This window comes from Pterocles gutturalis, unplaced genomic scaffold (genome assembly GCF_000699245.1).
Source record: "Pterocles gutturalis isolate BGI_N339 unplaced genomic scaffold, ASM69924v1 scaffold5, whole genome shotgun sequence".
Taxonomy (NCBI): domain Eukaryota; kingdom Metazoa; phylum Chordata; class Aves; order Pterocliformes; family Pteroclidae; genus Pterocles; species Pterocles gutturalis.
The window spans coordinates 13,520-38,953 of record NW_010140525.1 but is presented as its reverse complement, the minus strand read 5'-3'; the positions used below and the strand labels follow the sequence as shown (position 1 = coordinate 38,953).

Below are 25,434 nucleotides of genomic sequence, written 5' to 3'. Positions count from 1 at the left end.
AACTAAGGCAGTTTCTTTTAGTAGAGCCAGTCACCACTCAAAAGGGGCCTTTTCAACAACTAGTGCCATCCATCCCTAGTCTACAAAATACTCCATTACTTTTTTTCACAAGTCAAAAACCTGATCGGGGAGAGACAGGGGGCAGAGGAAGAGAAAAATAACACGTCATTCTAGGGCTAGTCCAGAACTGCAACTCAAACACAGACACATTCACAGGAGCACAGGAATTGCACTGACACAGCAAACATGAAATACAGCAATTTTCAGTGCTGGGAAGGCTCAAAAAATGTCTGTTCATGCAAGACACCTTTATATAGGCTTCAAGGCACATACTTTAATCCTGCTTTTGAACAAATGTTCCTTGGCATGACATTCAAGCTGCTGCCTTGACAAAGTGCTCGATGGGTGGGAAAATGGGGAAAAAAAATTGCACTGTTACTGCTGGGAACAAACAATAAGACAAACACATAAAGCTCTGTCTGACTCCCCCCACCTTTTTTTTTTTTTTTTTTTTTTAGCAGTTGACAGGCAAATTTACTGACCAAATAACATCATTAAATACAACTGAATTGGGTCTTTTCTTAGAAAACTTTTTGTGAACCTGCTGATTTTTCTCTCTTCTAAAACATCTACAAACAAATAATACAAATAGACAAGGCACGAATATAAAAGCAAGCTCATTTCTGTGCTAACAGAGCAAGGACAAGAGGAACCAACCGTGCCAGAAACTCTACACGTCTGATACACAGATTCACTAAGAACTCCTGTTGGAGGGCAATCTAGTCCAATGCCGTTCCCAAAGCTGGGCTAACTCTAGGGCCTTGTCTGACTGAGTTTGGAAAAATCCCGAAGGACAGAGATTCCACAGTGCCTTTGGACAACCTGTTTCAGAAGGCATCAGAAAGACTCCAGACTCCAGCTGTTCAGTTCCCAGTACAGTCGCCTGTTCAATCAGAAGGGAGTGACTGTGCATCTCTGGATAACTTTTAAGTATCAGCCTAACATCAAACTAGGAGTTTTGGAAGTTGAAAGTAAGACATTTTATCAGCACACCAGAGATGAAGAAACAGAATCAAGAAAAATATAAGGTGACTATGAAGAGAGTAAACAATCACTTTATACTAATACTGTATAAATCAAGCAAAACAATGAAGACAGGTGCAAATGTTGAACATAATGGAAAAGTAGAGATTTAGCGAAAATGCAACTAGAATGATATAATATTTTTAAAATTAATTTAAAAAAAGCTCTCTGAAGCATGCAGTACCAAGCAAACAGCATATACAGAGAACAGGCCATTAGAATGTATCACAAGACTTTAAAAACCCTCTCATTTTGCTAAAGAGGAAGTTTCTGTCAGAAACAAACAAACAAAAAAATCATCAAAAAACCCACCAAAAAAAAGATCAAGTTAAGCAAAGAGTAGTAATGACTTCATTGTTTCTGGAGACAGAAAAGACATCATATAAATACCAGGATGTAACGATTGGTGCAGTCCACCTGCAAACTGCTAAGGGGCAAAGGTGGATATCACTGGTGTGTACTATTGTCTGTATTTTGAAAAGATGCAAAGTAGTCTAGAAATACGTAATAGAAACATGATAAGGCAACAGTATGCCACACAAAAGGTAATGCACACTGGAAAACACCATTTAAATTGTGCACGTGAACGTTCTCATACCTAACAAACAACCCACAGACACACACGATTAGTCGCAAATGACAAACAATTTGATAGAGATTTGCCCAATGAGGTAATATGGTCACATGCAAAACTGGAAAAATGGCATATCCCCCCAAAAGATAAGAAATTTAATATTTGAAGAATCTGACATTCACTCTTCAAAGATAGATTACTACACCAGAAGCAAATAAGTGCATTTGATTTCCTCTGCCATATTTACACAAAATTTCTAGCTCTCAGCCTTTCCTTAGGTAACCAGTATTTGGTTGATAATGGGGATTAATTGCAATATTGTCCGACAAAACTTACATCTCTCCGACTCCTCTGTGTCCTTGTTAGCCCTATGAATCCCATCCTGAATTTCATCTAGCCAAAGTACAGCTGTTTCATCCTGTGTGTCCTGAAGAGAAAATATATACACAGCATGAGGAGAAAAGCATCACTATTTTTGCAAAGTAAAATAACCTGTACTCAACAACAGCCAATATAGCAGTTTCCCATATCAGAGGGAATAAGGAGCCCTTCAGTCTTTCTAGCGGACTCCAGCACAAGGACACTTGTGACTAGCGGAGACTCCCACGGCATTACCAGACTCAATACCTCTTCCCAGTCAAAATCTCTTTCCAGGAAACAGAAAGAAGAAGAAATTCTGTCAATGGGAACCACTCTGATAAGCAAAGAGAACACGAGGCCAAGGACTTGGTACCAACTAGTCCTAAAGCTGTACTTGCTAAGAGGACATGACTTTCCAGGAACACAAGTTCGTTCTTCGACAGAATGCGGCTACAAAGAGTTCTTAGAACAAAAAGCTGCTGATGCACGTCTGTGTGCAGAAGCTAAAAACTCTCTGATAATTAACAGCACATCAGGCTGGTCTTCATAGAATCACAGAAGGGTTTGGGTTGGAAGGGACCTTAAAGACCATCCAGTTCCAACCCCCCGATCATCGAGTTCCAACCCCCTGCCATGGGCAGGGACACCTCTCACTAGCCCAGGTTGCCCAAAGCCTCATCCAGCCTGGCCTTGAACCCCTCCAGGGATGGGGCATCCACAGCTTCTCTGGGCACCCTGGGACACTGCCTCACCACCTGCACAGTAATATCCTATCTAAATTTGAGGGGTGACCTAATTAATGTTTATAAATACGTGAAGGGTGAGTGTCAGGAGGATGGAGCCAGGCTCTTCTCTGTGACATCTAGTGATAGGACAAGGGGCAATGGGTTCAAGCTGGAACATAGGAGGTTCCGCTTGAGTATGAGGAAAAACTTCTTTACAGTGAGGGTGACAGAGCACTGGAACAGGCTGCCCAGAGAGGGTGTGGAGTCTCCTTCTCTGGAGACATTCAAAGCCCGCCTGGATGCGTTCTTGTGTGATCTGATCTAGGTGTCCTGCTCCGGCAGGGGGATTGGACTAGATGATCTTTCGAGGTCCCTTCCAATCTCTAACATTCTGTGATTCTGTGATTCTGTAAATCTACCCTTTTTCCGCTTAAAGCCATTTCTCCTTGTCCCATCGCTACGCCCCCTGATGAAGAGTCCCTCCCCATCTCTCCTGTAGCCCCCTTTCAGCACTGGAAGGTGCTGGAAGGTCTCCCCGGAGCCTTCTCTTCTCCAGGCTGCACACCCACTCTCTCAGCCTGTCCTCGCACGGGAGCTGCTCCAGCCTTGTACCCCAGAGCTGGGGGCAGCACCCCAGGGGGGGTCTCACCAGAGCGGAGCAGAGGGGGACAATCCCCTCCCTCGCCCTGCTGCTCACGCTGCTGGGGATGCCCCAGGACACGGCTGGCTCTCTGGGCTGCAAGTGCACGTTGCCGGGTCACACTGAGCTTCTCATCTACCAGCACCCCCAAGTCCTTCTCCTCAGGGCTGCTCTCCAGCCATCCTCCGCCCAGCCTGTATCTGTGCTGGGAGTTGCCCCTGTCCACAAAGGCTCACAAGCCCATACAAACCAGCACACCAAAAAGCGCTGTACGTACCGCGGCTGGGTGTGCACACACAGCAGCCAAAGCCATGTTTTAAGTCTTTGTTTTAACAGATTGCTCATCAAGGAGCAGCAATCACACAGTACCCTGTACTTTGGCTGGGATTTGAAGAAATCCAGTAATCTAATGTTATATGCAGAAATCAGAGAAGAGGAAAGGGACAAGTGTTCAGTAAGTCCCAAAACATGCACAAAGAACAACGTCCCAGCAGCCGCCAAGCACAGCTTCTCCACGCCCACAGTTGCTTCCTGTAGGAGCTGCTGAAAGAAACGCTGACACACCACTGCCACCCCTCTGACAACTTGGGAACAAACAGAACACACGAAACATTCACTTCTGGTGTGGAATAAGAGTAGCACTGCACAAAAGAGCCACTGTTCACAGCGCTCACGACCTTCAGGGCCAGACCGAAAATGAACATTTCCTCAGTGCCCTCCACATCCTCCCACTGTTTTGGTGGGTCTGGAGCTGACACGGCTAATGATGTCTCCTTCAAGAGACTGACATGTCTTCCATGGTCAGATTTCACCTGAAAGCCCCGAGAGTCCCACCAGAGTACCAGCAACAGCAAAATCCATGTCCAGGGAGCGGGGGACAGCAATCACAGGAACAATTTCCTCTACTGCGATCTCTACCAGCATAAGCCAACCCAACGACTGCCAAACCCATCCCCGGCTTTTCCATCGGTTTGCTGCTGCGGGCCTTCTGGCAGGCACACACAGCCTCACGTAGGACAGGGCCTGCTGGATTTCCCCCTCCCTGCCCATCCCACAGCGCTCCCCACTCCCACCAGCGACTGAACGAGACTCGTGCGAACCACAAATCCCTCTCAGCCCCAAGGTACAGAAATCACTAGTCATTAAGCATCGGTGGGCTTCAGACAGTGACTGTTTTCCCCACAATGTCACTTCATAAAATGACCTTTCAGTTTCTGAAGTCTCTGCCCCGCTGCAGGGAGGAGCCCCACACTGAACATTTGCCTAAATAAGGTAATTTCATACCAACCGAGAAGTCACCAGCAGGCCTGGCACAAGCTTGAGCACATACTAAAAAGAGTTCATTATTTCATTCTGACTCAGCGAGAGGAAATGCTTCAGCACAAAATGGGTTCCTGAGGAACGTTAACCCTTTCAGGGCCCTTGGGGAAGCTGCTTAATGATTTTCATCAGAAACGCAGACAGTTTTCAGCTATTGCCATCACGCAGGCTTACCTTCAGCAGAAAAAAAAATTCATTGTTCAACACAATCTAGATCATAGTCTCTATGAAAAAATCTGCACTGGTAGTAAAGCAAAGAGCTCCACAGCAGGGGAAAAAAAAACCCAAACCTCTCTCAAGCTACTGAAAGCAGAGACACCTGCTACTTCTTTGTAAACAGATAAGGGGGGGGGAAAGAAAAAATCAGTATACCATCCACACTACTCAAAAATCAGTTGCGCACACACACGCACACTCTCATCCTCTTCCCTAAACCTGTAAGATGAGACTTGCTCTTCCTCTCCCCATCTCCACCTTCACATTTAGTCAGTTAGTGAAAGCGGCAACTACGTACAAGGAGGTAGAAGTCCTTGTCTAGTAAGAGAGACAACTTCGGCTCAAAAAATCATTAAAGTGTCACCAGATGAACAACAACAGATATTTTGCTAGTAATACGTATTTTGCTTCATTTCTTTTTTCTCATTTGTCACTTAACAGATGTTTCCACTTTCAGAAACTTTCTTTTTGCCCTATTATTACTATGCCTATGACTACACTTAACAAAGAACACAAAAAATTACTTAAGCTTGCAGGAAACTTGCATTCAGAAGGTCAGAACTCCTAGAATGAACACAGCCTCCTTGTGAAAACAGATGAGGCATGTTGTTTCTCCACAAACAAGATACATATCTCATTCTGGACCCAGGATTAGCTGTAGCAAGCCGTCTCATGCAGTTAATGGCCTTACCCCATCTCTGTAGTTCGTTCACAAAGACTCGTACGCTTTGGCTGCAAATCCCTTTCTCTAGTATAGAATGATCCAAACTGACTGGGGAAGATCAGTAGATGGTATGCAGAATGCCCAGGTCTCCGCTTCCAGTTCTGATTCCTGGCTTTCAGGACCAGTAACAAGCCCATTACACAGATGTCAAAGTTTTTTGAGAGGAGCATTTAATTGCACTCACCTGTGCCTTCTCTCGCTTGGCTCGAAGGAGTGTGTCCTGGTAATGCTGTGCTACCTTTGGGGCTACACCCTCCAATTTTGCTGCAGGAATCTGTAAGGCTTGAAGAGTCTTTCTGGTGTCCCCTTCATCCAGAGCTTCATTGATAAGACCAATTGCCAAAATCCCTAGGGAGGAAGGCATAGGGGGAGAAATACAAAGTTCCACTTTTGGTCAACTATAACCATAAACATTGCTCCAGAAGAAAAGTGCACTTAGTCCTTCCCAACCCAGGTATCACCGAGAACTGCAATATTTTTTACAGAAAACATTATTTGCTAGTAAAGAAATCAAGACTATTTCTCCACCTCCAAGCAGTCATAATACCTGGGCACTGAAATTAAAAAAAAAAAAAATTCAGCCAGGGAGACCACATGCAGAGACAGAATTGAGTCCTCGGACATCCAGCTCAGAGCCACTAGAAGAAAATTACCAAAGGGCCAGAGTTCATAGCTTACAGTTTCCAACGGTTCTAGTTTCTCTAGAAAGAAATCTTCTGATGAAGCTAAAGAGTTGCATGGAATACCATTTAAAAATACTGTAACTTCAAATTTTAGAAAATTACTTTATTAAAAAGATATCATACTAGCCATATTATCAGACATGTGGATGATCTTCAAGTACAGTAAAATCTACCATCCAGCTAATGATTAGTTTGCTAATACGGGCACAACAACACTACTCCACGGAACAGCAATATGCTACAGCTCCTCACTAGAAAGCATTTTTTAATTTGAAACTACTTACAAGGATAGCAGAAATGAAAAAATATATTCTGGCATGCCTGGAGGACCTCCTCAGACTAAATTAACTTTTTCATATACAGGAGATAAAAAGTGTCCTTGCATAAGGGCATATACTGAAGAAGACCAAAGAATTAAGAATTTCCCCATGAGAACGGCTTATCTCATCACAGGATTTTCTGCACCATTTTACAAGATAAGGAGTGTTATAAGAAACAGGGTGTTGGGACTATGTGAACTTTTAGACTTCTGCTGTGACCTCTGCATCGAAAAGACACCATGAAACGAGCATCCTGGTGTGTGCAGGCACCGGTGGGGTCTGTGCTTCTGCGGTTCCAACACATCTGCTCACGTGGCCCAAGCAGGAAACCCAGCAGCTATTTGGAGATCCAGGAAACAACTTAATCAAGAGAGCAGGCTCTTAATTTAAGACGTAACCCTCTCTGAAGTCTTTTCAAACTGAAACACAACTCACCAACTACACAACAAGAAGCGGAAGAAGACACCTGCTCGTGCCAGCATGCAATAAAAACTTTGTCATCACCTCCACGCTCGCGACAAATCTCTCCCCTCTCACGATGGAAGGCTTTGAGCCAAACATCACAAAGATGGCTTGAAAGTAAATATCATGCATATACAGGAGATTTTCAGTACTGGTCATAACCAAAAATTATGGTCTGTTAATAACATTGAAAAAAAAAATCAATTGAAACCTAAACCACCTGATACAGAACCTCACAAGGATCTACCTAAGAATAAGTTTGCTAAATGGTGCTGTTTTCAAGGAGTCCTCTATCTCCCCTCTGGAGAGCGGAGATTAGTCAACTAATACTGTCTTAGAGAAAGGAGAATTACTCCAATCTTCTGTTTTGCTGAAATTTTCATAATTTCACTCAATCCTAGTCTTTTGTCACTGCTAACAGACACCTGTTAACATAAACGCTACAGAAACAAAAAAAATGCAGAACTAGAAGAAGGATAGAAGTTAGGTTAACACCCATTCACATCTCTCAGCTTGCATCAGGAATTTTTTCCTTCAGGAGTATTTAAGTTTTGGTACTCGCACTTGGTGCATACACTTACAAATTCTATGGTTTTCTTGCATATTTTCCGATCAGGGATTTTTTTTTTTTTTTTTTTTGCACTGTACCAATATTTTGTATTAAAAGGCAACAGCTACGCAGGCATATTCTACTGGCCAGAAAGTCAGTTATCAATAGTTTCAGCTTTTACAGGTACTGGTTTTAACAACTAGTGGCCATACTCAGTGTTAAAAGAGAAAATAAAAGCTTCTAATTTCCTGACAAAATTAACTGTAAACAAGCAAGAACAAGATCTCTTAAAAGATCAGCACTTTCCATTTCAACTCTAGTTTGAGATTTGGGTCCCAATATCTGTAACTTAGAATTTGAATGACATAAAACTGATGAGATAATTACATACTCTTCAAAAAAAGAAATATCTGTATCAAACGTTTTAAGCAAAAATATTTTGAATACTTAACTGTTGAACAGACAGCATTTCAGAATAAACTTTTTGGGGCATCTCAGTGGATTTATCGCTGAATCAAAGTAACTGCAAAAGCCTGCTTCTTTGATGCAATATTTGCACTACTGATCTTCAGAGCAGCTGTAATTTGGAAGTAGTGTTAGTACAGCCAGGAGTTAAAGGACCGAGAATAACGCCTGGAAATAATTCTACAAACTCATCTCTCTGTTGTTCATTCAAGCTCCTCATCCACTGCAGAAATGCATCTGACAGACCGTTACGTCTAAGAGCCATCAACACAAAGTTGGGTAACTTGTCTTGCATTTGCAGGTCAGATAACCCACGGACAAAGTGTAGAGGGGGATCCTGGACTGAGTCCATGGAACTTCCACTAAATACTGGAAAGGTAAAAAGGCCAATGTACATTCAAAAGAAGGAGTAAGAGAGAAAGAGGAAAACCCGAACAGGGCAAAGATTGCAGGCAAAGAGAGAACAAGACTTCAAGAAAAGCATCTTCTAGAGAACACAGCAAGTCAAGAAGGAGGATGGAGAAGTCCAAGACTGGGCTACAGTTAACTCAGAGATTTTGGTAATACCAGGTTTTATTAGATTTGAGGGACTGAAGCAAAATTAGGAAAGATTCTAGACTAATCCTAAACATTGATGGCACATGACGCATTTTGTTATCCAAAAAGAGTTGAAATTTGCATTGGCAGGATTAATAAACTGTTTGGAGATATTGATGCCACTAACGCAAACACCCCGGACCGCCTGATCTCTCCATCAAGAGTCCTCCTATCAAGCCGTGTATACTGCAGACCACCAAGTCCTGCTCACAACAAAGATCTTCCTGGATATCTCATATATGACACAAGAACAAGTCAATCAATAACTTTTTGTATTAACATGCACCTAATTTTAGCACTCCTTATGAGCCAGGATCAGCCTAGCATGAATCGAGCAGAAAAACTTACTTTCATGTTCTTCATGCACAATTATGTTCACACGATCAACACACGACTGGATATCATTCCAGGTGATAAACTCATTTCCTTCTGCACGTGTTTGAGCCTTCAGCTTCATCAAATCATCAATATATCTGTCAAAAAACAAAAACCAAAACTAACGAACATCACATCACAGCAAGCTGGCCAGGGAATGCACAACACAGCACGAGAATTGGGCACAAAGTGGAAGAGGTAACACGAGGGCTGAAACTGGAATAAATATGAAAAAGGGGAAAGAGAGAAAGAAGAAAGCTTGCATGCAGGATGGCCAGCCCAAATGTGAAATAATTAACAAAAGCACCAAAACACTGAATGAGAGTCCAGGGTAAAGAACATGGTGGGTGTAGCTGGCACAGGATTAGTGACAACCTAATGGTAGCACAACGTGGCTTTAATGTGAAATCTGTGAGAAAGTGTTGAGACAGCACAGAAATCGGAGCTGTAAGAAACAGTCATTGCAAAAACAAGGTGCAAGAGCCAACAGAGACTAAATCAATACCGTAATTAATAACATAAGAAGAACATGAAGTGCAAGAGGGGAAAAAACAATTCAGAAGGTCACAGAATATAAGCAACATCAAGGACAGATGCAACTCCCTGAAAAATCCACCTCTGAGAGTTCTCATCCTCAATGTTTGTAAGCCCTGTGACAGGACTGCTCAGCTGTTTCCACACTGTGTTCACATCCCCTGAATCCAAAGCCCTATTGATCAGGGCCACAGAAGACAGCATCTCCACAGCCACAGATAATTCCGGATGGGTGAGGTTACCCTGCATACAAAGAGGACAACAAATCAATTCCACTTAGTTCTTTACAAACTATTGCTGCACACAGAACACAGAGCAGAGCAGGTGTCAGAACAGAAATAAAACAAAGGACAATCTTATGACACAGAAGTAGAAAGACGAGTATCATAAACAAAGCTAGAACACCAAGTAAGAGATTAAAGCAGAATCTTAAGAGGGCCAAGCAGCTCAAGATTTAGGGATTAAACTTCACATCAGAACAGACCGAACACCAAAGCAGCAATATGAAGACTGAGGACAGGTTTGTTCCAGAGAACACATTTAACAAAACAGACAAGGTAGACCCAGTGATCCATACCAACTTCCAGAAACAAGAGAAAATGTGGCACTTACTTCAGGACTCTGTTGCTGCAAGGTGGCCAGCTCTCTTTGGTAAAGATCTGCAGCAAATGCATAAACCTCTGGTAACTGGGCCTCTGGATTCAACATTTCTGCCACAGTCTTCTCAGCATCACCCATTCGAATCGCAGAATTAATTCTGGCTACTGCTGCCAGCCCTAGAAGTTCAAAGAGGTAGCATAAAGGATAAGGAAGGCAAACAGCTGAGCCCCCAGTAAGAAGAGCACTTTTATTCTACTTAATAAGACAGCTATCAAGAAAAAGAATAATTCCCTTAGCTCTAGGAAACAAGTGAAGCTTTCTGATCCATACTTCCTCAGTTAGTCTCCCATCACTGCAGACAACTGAAATACATAATGGCTCCTCTAAAATAAAGCTCATGTTTAAAACCAGTTCACCTTTTTTGCCTGGTTATCAAAGGATTGTTCCTCCATTTCAGTCTTCTGATAGTAAGAAGCCTTACAACTGCAAATTTTTGGATGGATAAACAGTAACAGCTTTTTCTTTGTGTCTGCATCTATCCTGCATCTATCCTGCTCAAGGCAGGCACTCTATAGCGGGTACAGGCTGGCTAACTTTAAAATAGCGCAAGAAGGTAAACAAATGTCAAACTCCACACCAAACAAGTAAGGTACTTCGAAGGCAGCCTCCTAGTTATTAGGCATTCACTATTTTCCTCTTGTATTCTGAACCCTCTCTCCCCAGATCTCTAGTAGTCTCTGCCTATTACAAATTGAACTAATTGCTCCTGCACAGCCAGAGCTGAACATTCCTCTCCAGAAAACAGCTCTGCATGGTTTCAGAATCATCAATCAAAAAAAAAAAAAAAATCAGCCATTGTGATCTGCATTTTATTTGCTACCTGATACTCAGAAACAGTTAAAAGGTTCTGTAGCTACAGCCAAGTAAGATTTATGTCAACGGTCTGCAGGTAACCTGGCTTTCACACCTCATGAAGCAATCCAGATTTTCTACATAGATCTACAGCACAAAAACTCATATAAGCATTCCAGAAAAAGAGGTTATTTATGGTGAACGCAAAAGTTCTGTGTTTCTCAATATTTCAAATTATACGCTGTTATCTCCAGCAGTATTGCAAGAGCGGGATAAAAGACACTACAAATAATCAGGGCAACCATCTTTCTTCAATATTCTTAGCAGCCATGAAGTACTTAAAAACATTCATCACGGTTTGAGAGAGACCTCGCATGTCCCCGCATAGACCCAAACACTGTGGGTCTCATCCTTTTGACCGCATCCACAGCCACTTTGCTGCAATAATTTCCGATGATCCTTACTTAGCTGATACTGTTGTGCTGCCCGGTTAGCAGCATCCACTCCCAGCTGCAGCTCTTCCTTCTGCAGACGACCTGTAAGGCCAGCCTGAGAAAAAAAGAAACCGGGAGGATGAAACAATGTCAGTTTATTGACTTCAAACAGCTCAATAAAAAGAAAAAAACCCCAGCTTTTCCTTAAAATGCTCTAATTCCACATAGCTTCTGCAAACACAGAATGCCCCGTGCGTGAGGAAGACGGGGATTGCTCACCAGATTCTCGGTTCGTATGCTGACAGCCCACATGCGTACACCCTGATCCCTTCCACAGTATCAGCAGTGCAGTCCCGCGAACAAAGCAATTCAAGCCAAGACCCAGCCTCCAAAATTATAAAACATTTAAGACAAAGGGGACAACTTTCAGCCACACCAAAGCTTGGCAGAACTTTTTAAAAAGCCCCCACTTTCCTTATTTTATCTTGACCGTAGTTCCCGAGAAACACAGCTTGTGAAGAGGCAGCTCGTGAAGAAGCACAGCTCGAGACAAGTGACAGATCTTCCGAACAGCAACAGCTGCGGGGTGTCTGTGTACCCACAGGAGGGTACAACAGCAATACACACAGACGCTGAACGCTGCAGCACTCGGCTACGCTTCCAGCAGGGAACGACGGACGGTCAGCTGGTGCCTGACACCGAGTGCTCGCTTCCCACCCGCCAGCTCTGGCGCCCCAGGACTTACCCTGCCAGTGAGCTCTGCTCCGGTACCTGGCGATTTAACAGTGCCAAGATTTAAATGCCTTATGATAATGCACATCTACCCTCTCCAAAAATAAACCGAAATTCAAACCGGACACACATTCAGGAACTCAACCGAAAGTGCCGGGCCTGGCTGCAGGTTCAGCTCTCTGGTTGCTGCTTGTACCCCAAACTGTGGCTCAAAGGCCCGAAGAACAAGTATGTTTCTTCAGCCTCTTCCTGTAACGAAGCCGTCTGAACTTTTCTAGGTCTTTCTACACTTCCTACAGGGCAAAAGCCACCTCACCTCCTGACAGCTCTTCCAGAGGCGCTGCTGGGCCATGCCATCGCGTTTTCTGCCTGTGACATACGAGCACCTACGCAACCCCCGCAGTGCCCAAGATCTGCTCTGTTGTAACTGCATAACTGACTTGTCTGCTTTCTTTTCCTGGATCCAAATGCATGCAACATCTTACTTGTCTGCCTTGCTGCAGCTTCTAAAAAAACCATTCATTAAAGAGATGCGATAGTAATCACCATCTTTGTATCAGCAGATTTTTCCCCTATTAACATACACGACATCGTGACAATTGAGACAACGCTGGCTTTAGAAACCCTTCTGTGCATTTTATAAGCAGCACAGATAAGCCATATGCACAAAAAATGCATTGAAGAGTTGGCTTGAAATGAGAAACTAAGGTCAACCTCAGTTATAGAATCATACAATCACTGAGGTTGGAAAAGACCCTTAAGATCGTCAAGTCCAACCACAAACTGACACTGCCAAGTCCACCACTGAACCACGTCCCTAAGCACCACATCTGCAAATGGCATATGGTGGGATCCTCCACAGCGAAAGCGGTATAGGCTTACCCGACAGGTATTTATAAAACACAAATATCCACTTTATCCGGGCACTGACAACAGTAACATCCAAGGGAAGATGCACTTATATTGTAACAGTTCTATACACACACCAGTTAGTATTTTAAGGCTTGGTGAAAGTATTTTAATTATAAATACACACACACAAGCATTATACTGGCCTTTCATATGCAGAGATGAAAGCTAAATGATAAATACGTATGCTTCTGTCTCAGCGTTAACTTTTTCAAACCAACACTAAACTGTAATGCAGGTATATAGGAAGTGATTGTGCAGAGTGAATGGTGAGGGGGGGTGAGGGGAAAACCTCATGAATCAGGGTAATCGAGAGACTTGTCCATACCTCCTGTTTCTGTTGTCTGTCACTCAAAAACTGCTTGAAATACCAGTCACAATTTTCTCGTAGCAACCCTCGGAGTCCCAGGGCTGGTGTTACCAAAGCTTCACACAGTGCTAATACATCTCCTTGTTCCAAAGCTAGGTCAATCTTCAATATGGCTGCATGTGCTAGCAACAGGAAAGCAGAGTTTTAAGAGAAACATTAAATGAGGAAGTCCTATGGTTTATACGGCCTGCTGCTCAGAAAGAAATACTCTTAGACCTGGTGGATAGCAAGTTAGGTACGTAATCTGAATGGAAGACTTCCGAAGTCAGTTGCAAAGTAGTGCTTGAAAAAGAGGCTGAAGGTTGGAAACAGCATACATTACTCAAGATGAAGAACTGGGCGGGCCAGCGACATGGACAATCCACTTCCTAAAGGGTGGGCAACGGAAGTCAAAATTAACTCAGCTTACAACTATATACTGAGTTAAAACAAACAAACAAAACAAAAAAACCACACCACCAAAAAACCCCATGCGACGAGGGGAGCTGCCTTCCACTTTTGTTAGCATTACAGAAAGTGAGGAGACACACAGGTATCATTTTTAAACAGTCTTTTAATTAAGACTATTACTTTAGCACAATACCTACTGTTCACTTTATTGATGTTTCCTTGAATCTCGGCTTGAGTCAGAAGCTCTTCATACACATCTCTCTCTCTCTCTGAATTTTCTGAGGCAATCTAAAGATGAAATAAAAACTAATCAGTGTTCCTGCAGTTTCGTTTGCCCTCATAGATCTTCTCATTGAAAAAGGAGAAAAGGGAGCTGCAATAGGTCATAGACAGGCTACCTCTACACATGCAAAAAGAAGCCCTAGAAGTAAATACGTATAAAGTAAGTATACTCACACTCTGGTACAGACAGCCTAGAAACACCTTATTTCAGTGTAATGGCTCGATATAAACACACAGCAGAGCCCCAGAACATAGAAAGCAGCACACATAGCTAGGCATTTGATATACAGCATTCTAAAACAACACTGACCCCTTCTGAGAGCATCAGTCAGTTTTGCTTATCATTTCACCATTAGGAAAACATACGTATCTTGTATGAAAACAGAGTGACAGCATTCCCAACGCATAAAGGCTGACATTAATTCCATATCTGGGTGGCCCGTATTTCAGACAGCTAAACAGAGTAACACAGCTAACTCTGCCTGTCTTCTACAACAGGAAGACAGGTTACTGGGGACTTATTAGAATACCACCAGGAGTAAATCCACCTAACACTATACCTACATGACTGTAACACACATTCTGTGAGCTCCCCACAGTCTACGCTGCAATACAGGATTGCAATGCACGCAAATAGCTGGTTTGAAAGAAGAACTGATCTACCCTATTTTTAGCATTCTCCATCTTGTCTTGCTTTGCTCTGTAGAGTGTGTCTTGGTAAGTGGATTTTAGTTGATCATCAAGATTTATTAGCATGGCATTAGGGTTCTTCATTGCCATAAGAGTGTCAGCTGGAACCTGACGGTCGATTGCTTCATTAATGGCAATGACAGCAGCATGTACTGAAAAACAAATCATAGTTGGTCAGTTAGTCGCAAACACAACAGCTCTGCTAAAAATTGAGAACCTAACTGGAAGAAGAACTATCTGGAAATTAACTGGAAAGCAAAAGAATTATCAAAGTACCTCTCATTCCATCATAGCTTTGTGTTCTTGACAAAAGAAATGGCAGCCTACTTCCTAGACTGATAGTCTAGCTAGTCAAATCATGTTCCAGAAAGAAAGGGGAAAAAAAATACACAAGGGAAAGAAGAAAACCCTCTTCCCAGTCTTCCAAAAGGCCTACAAAAAGGACTGGACTGTCTTACAACATGGGACGTTAAAACCAAGACTTTTAAAAAAAAAATCTAATCTGCTGATTTGAATAATCACATAAAATTAAATTCTATTTTTCCTTACATGCTGCTTCATCCACAGAAAGTTCATTTGCAAGAATTCCTCCAATCTTGCTGAAGGCAGGCATCTGAATACCATACTTCTCCAGTTCAAGCCTCATATTACTGATTTCCTCCTCTGAAACACACATAAAAACAGTGTTATGCAGGCTTAAACACATTAGGAATCAGCACTGCTATACCAACAGCTGCTACAAAAAAAAAATTAGGATAACTACAATAAACTGCAATTACTGTTTAAATAATACTTTGAGTATAATTCAGTAAGTGAAACTAAATAAATGAAAACTGATGGGCATTTTGCACATTTTCTTAAAGTCTACATTTCTCCCAGAAACTCCTATGGGAATGATCCGTAGTCCTTCTCACTGGAAAACAACACACGACTCTCATGAGCTGGAGACAGACTCCATCGTTCTGAGGTGCCTCAACTACAGCTGCCAACAGGTCAGGAAAATGCACAGGCAGTACTTTAGCATTCTTCTTCCCCCCACAGAGAGACTATGGTGAGAAAAGCAAGTGGACGACACTTTTGCAAAAATCAAGGAACTGAAACCTCAAGGAGGCACTTGGACACGAGACTTTGTGCTGGAATCTCCTGCGGCAGATCAGCCGGCAAACCCTTCTTCAGCTGATGGCACCTTACCCTGAACTGTCAAGGGACGTCAGAACCGTTCACCAAGTTCCAAATCAAAACCTCTCCCAAGAAGACGACAGCAAGTTTTAAGCATCTCACAACAGTAGCAAAAATTTAAGGTGCTGTTATTTGGCAAATTAATGATTAGCAAACCAGCGGCTATTTAACAGCCTGGCTCAGAAGCACCCAAACCACTCTGATGAAGTTACTAGAACTCCTCACAGTCATTAATTCTTAATTTAAGTTGCATTTAGGATATCAACAGTAACAATCCTTTACCTGAGCTAGCTGTACAGCGTCTAACAGAGTACAAGATAAAGGCAGCACACATATCAGCACTTTTTTTTTTTTTTTTACCTGTGAAGTCCACCTTCCCATATAAATCCTGAATTTGGGGGGCAAGACCCAGTTTGAACAGGTACAGGCTAGAAAGGAAAATAAGCAAATAATTAGAACTAGCAGTTTTTCCTTGCGGTTCTGACAATGACATAGATAACTGGAGGAGATATAGATTCAAGAAGCCACTCAGCTAAGCCAACATAACAGCTCATAATCACCAAGAGGGCGAGCTGACCCCACTCGTCCCTCTCAGCTGCACACAACTGGTCCACCACTCCAAAGCCTTCACAGAACGGGGGAGGCCAGAAGGGTGCTCTCCAGTTTGCCATGTTCAAGCTCCCTCCTCAAACAAGGTCATGCAGGAACAGGCTCCCCAGGATCACGTCCAGATGGCTTTCAAATATTTCCAAGGGCAGAGACTCCAGAACGTCTCTGGGCAACTTGTGCCACTCCTCTGCCACCCTCACAGCAAACAAAGTGCTTCTCGATGTCCAGAGGAACCCTCCTGTGGCTCAGTCTGTGCCAGCTGCCTCTTGTCCTGTCATGGGGCACCACTGAAAGGAGTCTGGCTTTGTCTTCTTCGCACTCTCCCTTCAGGTAGCTGCACGCATCGCTGAGCTTCTCCCGCAGCCTTCTCTCCTCCCGGCTGAACAGTCCCGGCTCTCGCAGCCTGTCCTCCCAGGAGAGATGCTCCAGTCCATCAATCATTTCAGGGACCCTTCCTTCCACTCTCCCCAGTATGTCTGCGTCCCTCCTGTGCTGGGGAGCCCGGAACTGGACCCAGTGCTGCAGGTGTGGCCCCACCGGCGCTGTGCAGGGGAAGCATCCACTAAGCTGACCTGGCTCACTGAAGTGGTGTTCATGTGTTCACTTGGAGCCCAACGGGAATGAAACTGCTACAGAGGGATGAATCCATACACCCAAGGACCAATGCGACTGGGGAAAGAGAATCAACTCCTCTCCTTTTTGCCTGTCGTGCCAGCTCAGCACAGATCACGGAAATGCACCCTGTATTAGAATATCTGATTATACAGGGACACTAAACTATTAATAAAGTAAATATCCATTCCTCCAGTAAACGCAGTTTCAATGTGATTGGAAAATAGAGGGCAAGCATTCCACCTTTTCATGTGACCTCAACATGTCAAATCTAAATCTCCATCCTTTATAAATCCAAGCAGATTTTTTTACAAAACAAAACACAAACACCAGGCAGGAACATTTCTGACCTATGGGCTGTCAACAAAACTGCATTCTAGATCTTAATTTCTCAACTGGAATACACTTCAGCACTAAGCCCGAAAAAAAGAACAAGTTTTTATAAAAACATCCTTTTCCATATTTATACAGAATGGAAAAGGCATTATCAGATGAAAGATTTAACAGCCTTAACTACTGGGACTGTTTGCATCTATGAATTTTTCTCCCTGAATTAATTTTCTTTTCCTAATATATGATCTAGAAAGAGTACAGCAACAGCTAACTTAATCTGCTTGGGAAGCTTGGTAATTGTCCATAATTCAGACTACTGGGGGGTGATGGGGACAGGACAGCCAGGATATTCCAAAGAACATGTAACAACAACATACAGCAGCCAACTCCTGGCACAAAGGAGATGCAGTAGCTATCACAAGGCTGCCAGAGAGGGAGGAACTTTGCCATCACCTGAGCAACAAGGAGCACTGGTCCCCATAGTGGCCGTGTATCCCACCACAGGTCTACTCCTCGCTGCCCCATAAACTCCAAATTACTTATTCTGCAGAGATAACTCATTTTAGATCTAAAGTTGGGATCGTGCTCACTTCTATAAATAACTTCATCTACAGAAATCTGAAATATCGGATAACATTCAGATAAACGCAATCCATCTCTATGGATTTCACACTGGCAACAGACCAGAGAGCAAACAAGCCATTCTTGAGAAGGGAAACTGAGCCAGCAAGAGACAAAGACTCAAATGTACATAATCCAGCATTCAATCACCTAGTAAATTCTACTAAAGGAATCCTTTTTAAATAAAAATCTCAACATGTTCCAAAAACCACACCTGCATTCAAACCAGCTAGCCGGGGGTGGGGAGGGACCAAAAATAAATCAAAACAAAACCCAAAAAATCAAAAGCGCATGCAACGTGCTATCCCGTCAAATTGAAGAGCAAAGCATCAACAAATGAATGCTCCCAGTTTTCTCAAGAACTGGGATTATCCTATTCAGTCTATGTGAGATTTTAAATTTTAAGAGACCTTTCGACAATAGCTCCTGCTGGATCCCTTACTGTGGTCATCAAGACACACACACTGCAGTACAGTGCTGTGGCCACACTGGCTTTCATTCGCTGATCTGACTGATCCCTAGATAAACTAATATTTTCCTTTCTCATAAACACCTTTTAGGGCTTCAGGCTTTCTTTCAAGCCCCAAAATTATTTGCTCTGCCTCAGACAGTAGAGAGGGAGGGTGAGAACGGGGTGGGAAGGTAATAATCACAACATACTTGATTGGTTCTTTCTCCTTCAGCATCTGATTTGGCCACTGCCTAAGGCAAAACACTGGCTTCGTGGATCTTTGCTCTGACCTGGTAAGATTGTTCTGCTAGAAAATTTGTCCTCATCCAGCCTTCAGTTCAGCTCTCTCCCCTCTCGCCTTTCAGCTTTGCAGAAAGATTTCAGAAGCAATGAGATGTCTGCCTCGCGTGCCTTACCTGAGTGCATGAATACAATAGATACAGCGTGGCATGTTCTTGCGATCATAGATATCTGTAGTTTCTGGGTAGAATATCTAAAGGCAAAACAAAGTGAGCAGTCTGAATTATATTCACTCCACATAGCCAAATTGCATAGCTGGGGTAAGCCCAATTCTTCTGCAGTACACTAACAAAGCAGCCCACAGAACAAAACCCTCTGAGCCTCTCTGCCCTGGTCCAACATCTCTCCTCCTTGAGGCACCAATCTTTCCTTTTGTTTCTACCACCCAATCCAGGGCTCCCCTTTTTATGCCCATGTTCTACACACATGGATGAGTACATCCTTTCTTTTTGTGTGCCCACCAAGATACCAGGTCATGAGGTATTAGCGAGGGCTTTGGCGAAAGCCAAGAGATGAAAAAAATACTTACAACAGAAGAGAGAAAAAGAGGATTTTGTTTGGCCTAAATGGGGTTGAGAAGCAAGAGAAGAGACAGTGATAAAGGGAAACTGAGACCAGCATGGAGGTGCTCTGCATACTACATTTCCAGGTAGCTGGACCCAAAAGCTTTCAGTCTCAAATGCAAAGCTCTTCAGCATTTAACACAAGGGGCTAAGACTGGGACTGTAAATTCACTCCGAAGTCCTGACAAGCTACACTACTTGCTAGTTACTGGAAGGTTCCTTGTGGTTGCCTATGAGCACAAAATAGCATTGCTCTTTCTGTAAACACAAGAGCAAGTGAAGGACCCTTACAATTCCACAGCATTGGTTCCCTGGCTCCTCCGCATGGGAAAAATACGTAAAGCACCAATATCTCTGCCAACATACTGGACCCCAGCCCAGTTTCTTTAACATCTCCTCACACATTTATTTCCCCCCATAACCCACTTACATCTGAAAATCTTGCCTCATACCTGGCACTTACCGTCTCTGTCTAGCTCCCTCCTCATTTATTTTCACCTAACAACCTTAACAGCATATTTCAGTATTTCCTACTCCAAAATGAGTTCCTGTTAGATCATCATAAATACCAGCAAGACTCAACTAGTAAATCTCAACAAGTTATTTGAAAACTTTTGCCAAAAATAAAGTATTCAATTTGCAAGCATGTATGCAAACAAACCATACATTAGATTAAACTATGCAATGCTGGTTTTGGTGAAACTAAGCATGACAAGGCTTATAAAAAAAAAAAAAGTTTAAAAAAATTTACTCACTGTCCAGGTATGCAAATTGATTATCAGTACAACACTACCACAGTTCCATATATTTGCAGGCAACAGTGTTCATTAGCTCAGAGGAGTTTATCTGGCCATTCCCCTAGTGAAGCCAATAACCTACATTTCATTAAGCTACACCAGGAACATTTCAACTTGATGTGAAAATTTCGCAGGGAAATCTGAAGAAATGGAGAATGTAGTATTTTTCTGTTGCACTGCTTCTTTTAGCATAGATTTCTAAAAAAACTTCCACTATCAAACTGTAGCTCAGATATTGCTCAAAAGAATGCATGGCAAGGACAACATCATGCAGATGTTATGCAAGATTAGTGATATTAAGGATATGGTATAGCAGGAGCAACTATTTTGCTCGTAATCATTCTCATACACATAGTAGAATTAAATCTTTCATCAAGTTTTAGGAGAGAATTTCTATAGGGATGCAAATCTAGAAAATAAAGAATTAACTAGATCTAGGTGTTCCTGCTCCAGCAGGGGGATTGGACTAGATGATCTTTCGAGGTCCCTTCCAATCTCTAACATTCTGTGAACATTCTGTGATACTTTTGGGGTTTTTTTTGTTCTTGGAGTTGTTTGTAAGAATAGTGACATGTGAAAGACAGTATGTTTAAAATAATTGTAATTGTGAACTAGATGAAATCTGCTGATTTTTGTACAACTGCAAATGCTTCCTCTGAATGTAGAGCTCTTCTGAGATTATTTATCTGCACATACAACACAGAAATTACCTTGGGGAGACCAATCTCAGCCATGGCATTCAGCCACTGGATTACATTATCCGTGTGCCGGAAGTGGAGTCCAGTTGCCTGAAATAAAAATAGGCAGGAACAAGGGGGAGGGCAGTGAGAAACAAAATAACCACAGCTGCCAAGAACAGCAGGGAGGTTCATTAAGATGGATAGTAAAAACAGCACTCTCACTGAAAATAAGTCAGGATTCTTCCATATAAGACTGCATTGACAGTTAACGACAAGTTCTTTCACACGAGCACAAGCTCAGACACAAGGCTGAGTCCACCCCCCCTCACTTAACCAATGTTCTGGAGTGAGGGTGGAGTTTCTCAGGCAATACTAATATAAACTAACTTTCTGCTCAATTGCTCACAGAACCTCCGTGTGCACATTTTCCTATTTTGGATGTCTACCTAACGCAGTACGTGCAGCCAACAGCTCTCACCTTATATCTGGTCTGTTCCCTATCGTAGATTTTCTTCACAGAAACCACTTTAGGGGAGAAGAAGTTTCCGAGTTTGGCCAGGTAGACTCCATTTCTCAGTCCTTCTTCCAGCTCTGTTGTGGGAGGCAGCTCCTCATTCAGACAGGCCTCCATCCATCTGGAGGCACAAGAAGAGCAAAGTTCGTCACGTGAGTGTATTTCCGATTTGTGAACACAACCCCACGCTAAGCAAGTTTCACGCAGCGGCTGCTGTCACGTTCTAGCACACTATTTACTGGGCATTAGGGGCTGGAAGAGGATATAGCACTACCACACGACCTACGTCGGTGAAATGCTCGTCCGTCACACTTCAGAGAAATACGGAGTCCAGCAGCCAGAGTTTTACAGGTAAGTAAGATACCATCTCACCATCATGTTTCTCCTTCAGCCCATGATTTAGCTGGTGCTGGTCTAGACACAGTGGCCAACCCGTCCTTTTAACTAACTTAAATCTTCCTCTTGAGTACAGGCTTACCTCACAAGCATTTCTTCACTGTCATTAACTATCTCCTACAGTTATTTCATGACTTTGTACCACTTCAAGCTCCTTTAGTTGATCTCATAGAGAGGCCCTCCAACATTGTCATCAAGACTACCTTCCTGACGTATATATTTTCTCCCACCCTATTATACATTTCAAAAACGGGGCGGTGGGGGGGGTGGAACTGGAACAGCCAGTTCTCTCCTCATGATTTTCCCTTATCTGGTTTCCTTCCATCTCATTTAATGGTGTCACGGATCTCATGACAAAAACAAAGATTACAACAGCAGCAGATTTGAAAGCCACTGTTCTCAAACAGAGGGGCACCTTGGTGTTTCCCCTGCGCAGGGCTGCCGAGGCTGCACGCTGCGAGCTCAGCGACGCCGTTCCTCCCAGGACGACACGCTCCCTGGCTGCTCTGTTCTCCCAAAAAGGGAGCTGCGCAGCCACCAGACACTTCCTAAAGCACCTTCCTGAGGTCACGCCTCACTCGCAGCTCAACTCTAAAGGTCCCACAGGACAGATGAGCCCTGGACAGAGGAGTGGCTTTCAAGACAACAGTGGTCCAGAACAGCAGCAGTCCGTATTATAAACCAGAGCTGGCAGCGGAAGATAGGGAAGGTTAATAATTTGGCTCACCGGGATGATGAGTCCACAGTACTGGGACTGATCTTAAAGACAGGCAAGTAGAGGATCCCACCTGAACCCAATGAACAGAGTTTTAATAATCTAAATACTGCTTCAGATGCACACATAAACTATTTAGTTCCATATTAATCCAGGCAAAATAACAGGAAAACACTGTACTGGAGGCAAGCAATAACAGATTAAATTAATAACTGTAGTAAATTAACACAATTTCACAGAAACCAGTCCTGTAAAACACACCTGGGAAAACTACACGGCTCTGTCGACCAGCTAAAACTGCCAACATTTCACGTCTGCAAGGTATGACGCTTCGCGCGTCGTACTGTTCCGATTAAAATCAAGTACTGTACATACACACAAAAAATAGTTCATCTATACCAAAAACGGACATCTCCAAGCAGTACCTTCATAGGGATTAATTGAGCGGCACTGTTTCTAACTCATTTTGGCATAGATGCATGCTATGCCCCCCTCCTTCAGTTTTCCAGGAAGCAAACATGAAAACTGAGTCCAACAAAAGTAGAGCATTAGAGGATAACATCAACATCAGCGTAACTGCTGCCTACAGCTAGCACCCAGGTGGGCACAGCTGGAGTAAGAACAGGACCGTTCGAATAACCTAGGCTTCAGACATTGTTAGGTATTAGGTCATTTATCTAGCTTATCTACAGACTGGGGGTTACATCCAAAAAGACAACTGTGACACTGAAAAATGTGTAATGAGTACAGCAGAGATAACAAATTCAAAGTTTAAAGCTGTAAGACCTAACGTTATTGTGGGGGGTATACAGAGGGGAACAGTAAGTCAGGCGCTACTATTTTTTGTCTGTGACACTGATGAGAATAACCTTGTCACTGTGGTCTGCATTTTTCCCAACTGGAAAGCAGGAATAAGACAGGAAAGAAGTTTTTGATTAGCTAAGACAATACTTCGCAGTGAGAAGGCTGAACAACGCAGTGCATTCAGTTTATTGAAAAAAGTCTGAGAAGCTGCTTGGTGCTCTGACAGTCCTTGGGACCAGACTGAAATCAGATGGCTGGAACTGTAGCCCCTGACATCAGCCTGATCCACCTTTTCTGATAAACAGCACGAAACCTAAGGCAGGAGCGTATGAATGACACATGAATCAGCTTCTGAACCATCAATTTTCAGCCCAGCACGCATGGCTCAATGGAAAATGCTGAAAATCACCTAACCTGCAATATCTGAGATGATGACAGAATAAGTGACCCTTCTTTCAGACCTTAACAAGAAAATAATACGTGATGATTTATTTATAGTAATTTAGAAAAGAAGTATTATAAATATAAAATGTAATTTGCATTTTAGGGATACTTTTGCACATTTTACTCTTGATCTCGAATACAGAACGCTGTAGCAGTACATGACAGAGATGCTTTCAAACTCACCACGGCCAGTTTTTCACCTCTCCTGAGAAGGCAGTAAGCTGCATTTCTAATTACAGAAGACAAGCAGTTGTTAGGGAAAATTAAAAAAAAAATCTGACAGGCTGCAATATATACCGGTCAAAGGAAAGAAAGCTTTGACAAGTGCAGATATGCAGTGTGAGACAATCTTCTTCACTGTCTTGCCTGTATTCAGTTTCAGCTATCTCTAGGGTGTACTTTTTTTAACCTACCACAGAGCTCGTCTGTTGTCCCACCACAGCTCCTCCATTATCACGTCCTGCCAACATACGCGGAATGCTTCCTAAACACACATTGCAGACACACCTACATCTTCACTACACGGACAGAATGCCAGTCAAGTTCTCACGTCTGAACCTATTACTGCTCCATCGCTCTCTAATTGCAATGTCAGTGTACAGCGTGTTCTCAGAGTACAGAAAGCATCCCTCTGCCTTTTAAGATAAACAAGACAGTGTTCTTAGAACGACAAAAAAGGCATAACACGACTGCTTTGTTCTTTGCTCTAATGCTGTATTTGCTTCAAACACATCCGTTTAGCTGAGCGGCCACTAATCCCCAGATGTCCTTTTCTCTTAACACAAGTTGAAATTACCTGTAGGGATCCCAATGCCTACACCCAAGAGCATCTAAAAACTGACTGTAAAGCAAATAGAGCATAAAGTCCTCAGATTTTTAATTCATCTCTCTTGTGCTTCTGTTTGAGTTTTTTTTTTAAAGATCTAATCCCTGGTCCTGTTTTCCTGTTTGTGGATTCTGCAGCAGTTATGCTTACAGCCTCATTGATCACAGAATACTCACGACACAATAGAGGTTTTACAAACAGCTTGATTTCACCGCTGTGTCTTTGGTTATTCAGATTCCTTTCAGCATCTGCATTTTTCTCTGGATAACACAAAAAATGAGAAGCTATTTCAAAAGAAAAAACTCACTAACTGCTCACTCACAGCTTCCCATCACAAAGTACCTGCAGTCAGTCACTGCTGCAGTCCGCAAACCTCAGCTCTGATCCTTCCATGTGCATACAAACAACTGCTCAATTTCAACACCCTTTGCCCAGGAAAGCCTTTTCCTCACACTTGGCTTCTCTACAGCTCCAAGCAGCAGAGGCGACACCTTTGAGAAGCTAACAGAAGTGAGAAAAAGGTGCCATGAAGCTTTTCAGTGAGGTTGCCACAGGAATCACAGGTCAGCAACCAGAAGTCTCCAACAGACACAGCGGCGCCGATTTCAGGAGAGCCTGCAAGGAGGGGGAAGAGAAAAGCGAAACTACGCAGTTCTCAGGAAGCAGCACTCACAAAAAAAACAACAGCAAGAAACAGTTTTAT

General features: G+C 43.0%; 1 protein-coding gene across 1 annotated transcript in view; it reads right to left on the bottom strand.

Moving 5' to 3' along the window:
• Positions 1–25,434, bottom strand: part of IQGAP1 (IQ motif containing GTPase activating protein 1) — a 58,930-nt gene that overhangs the window by 20,930 nt on the left and 12,566 nt on the right. The window contains exons 2-15 of the mRNA XM_010083705.1: positions 21,511–21,667; positions 21,063–21,140; positions 19,109–19,185; positions 16,427–16,494; positions 15,437–15,550; positions 14,861–15,039; positions 14,113–14,203; positions 13,484–13,647; positions 11,545–11,629; positions 10,241–10,404; positions 9,711–9,871; positions 9,068–9,192; positions 5,827–5,990; positions 1,994–2,084 (exon numbers count right to left, since the gene is read on the bottom strand). Coding sequence (XP_010082007.1) covers positions 1,994–2,084; positions 5,827–5,990; positions 9,068–9,192; positions 9,711–9,871; positions 10,241–10,404; positions 11,545–11,629; positions 13,484–13,647; positions 14,113–14,203; positions 14,861–15,039; positions 15,437–15,550; positions 16,427–16,494; positions 19,109–19,185; positions 21,063–21,140; positions 21,511–21,667 — 1,718 coding nt within the window. The remainder of the gene's footprint in view (positions 1–1,993; positions 2,085–5,826; positions 5,991–9,067; positions 9,193–9,710; positions 9,872–10,240; positions 10,405–11,544; positions 11,630–13,483; positions 13,648–14,112; positions 14,204–14,860; positions 15,040–15,436; positions 15,551–16,426; positions 16,495–19,108; positions 19,186–21,062; positions 21,141–21,510; positions 21,668–25,434) is intronic.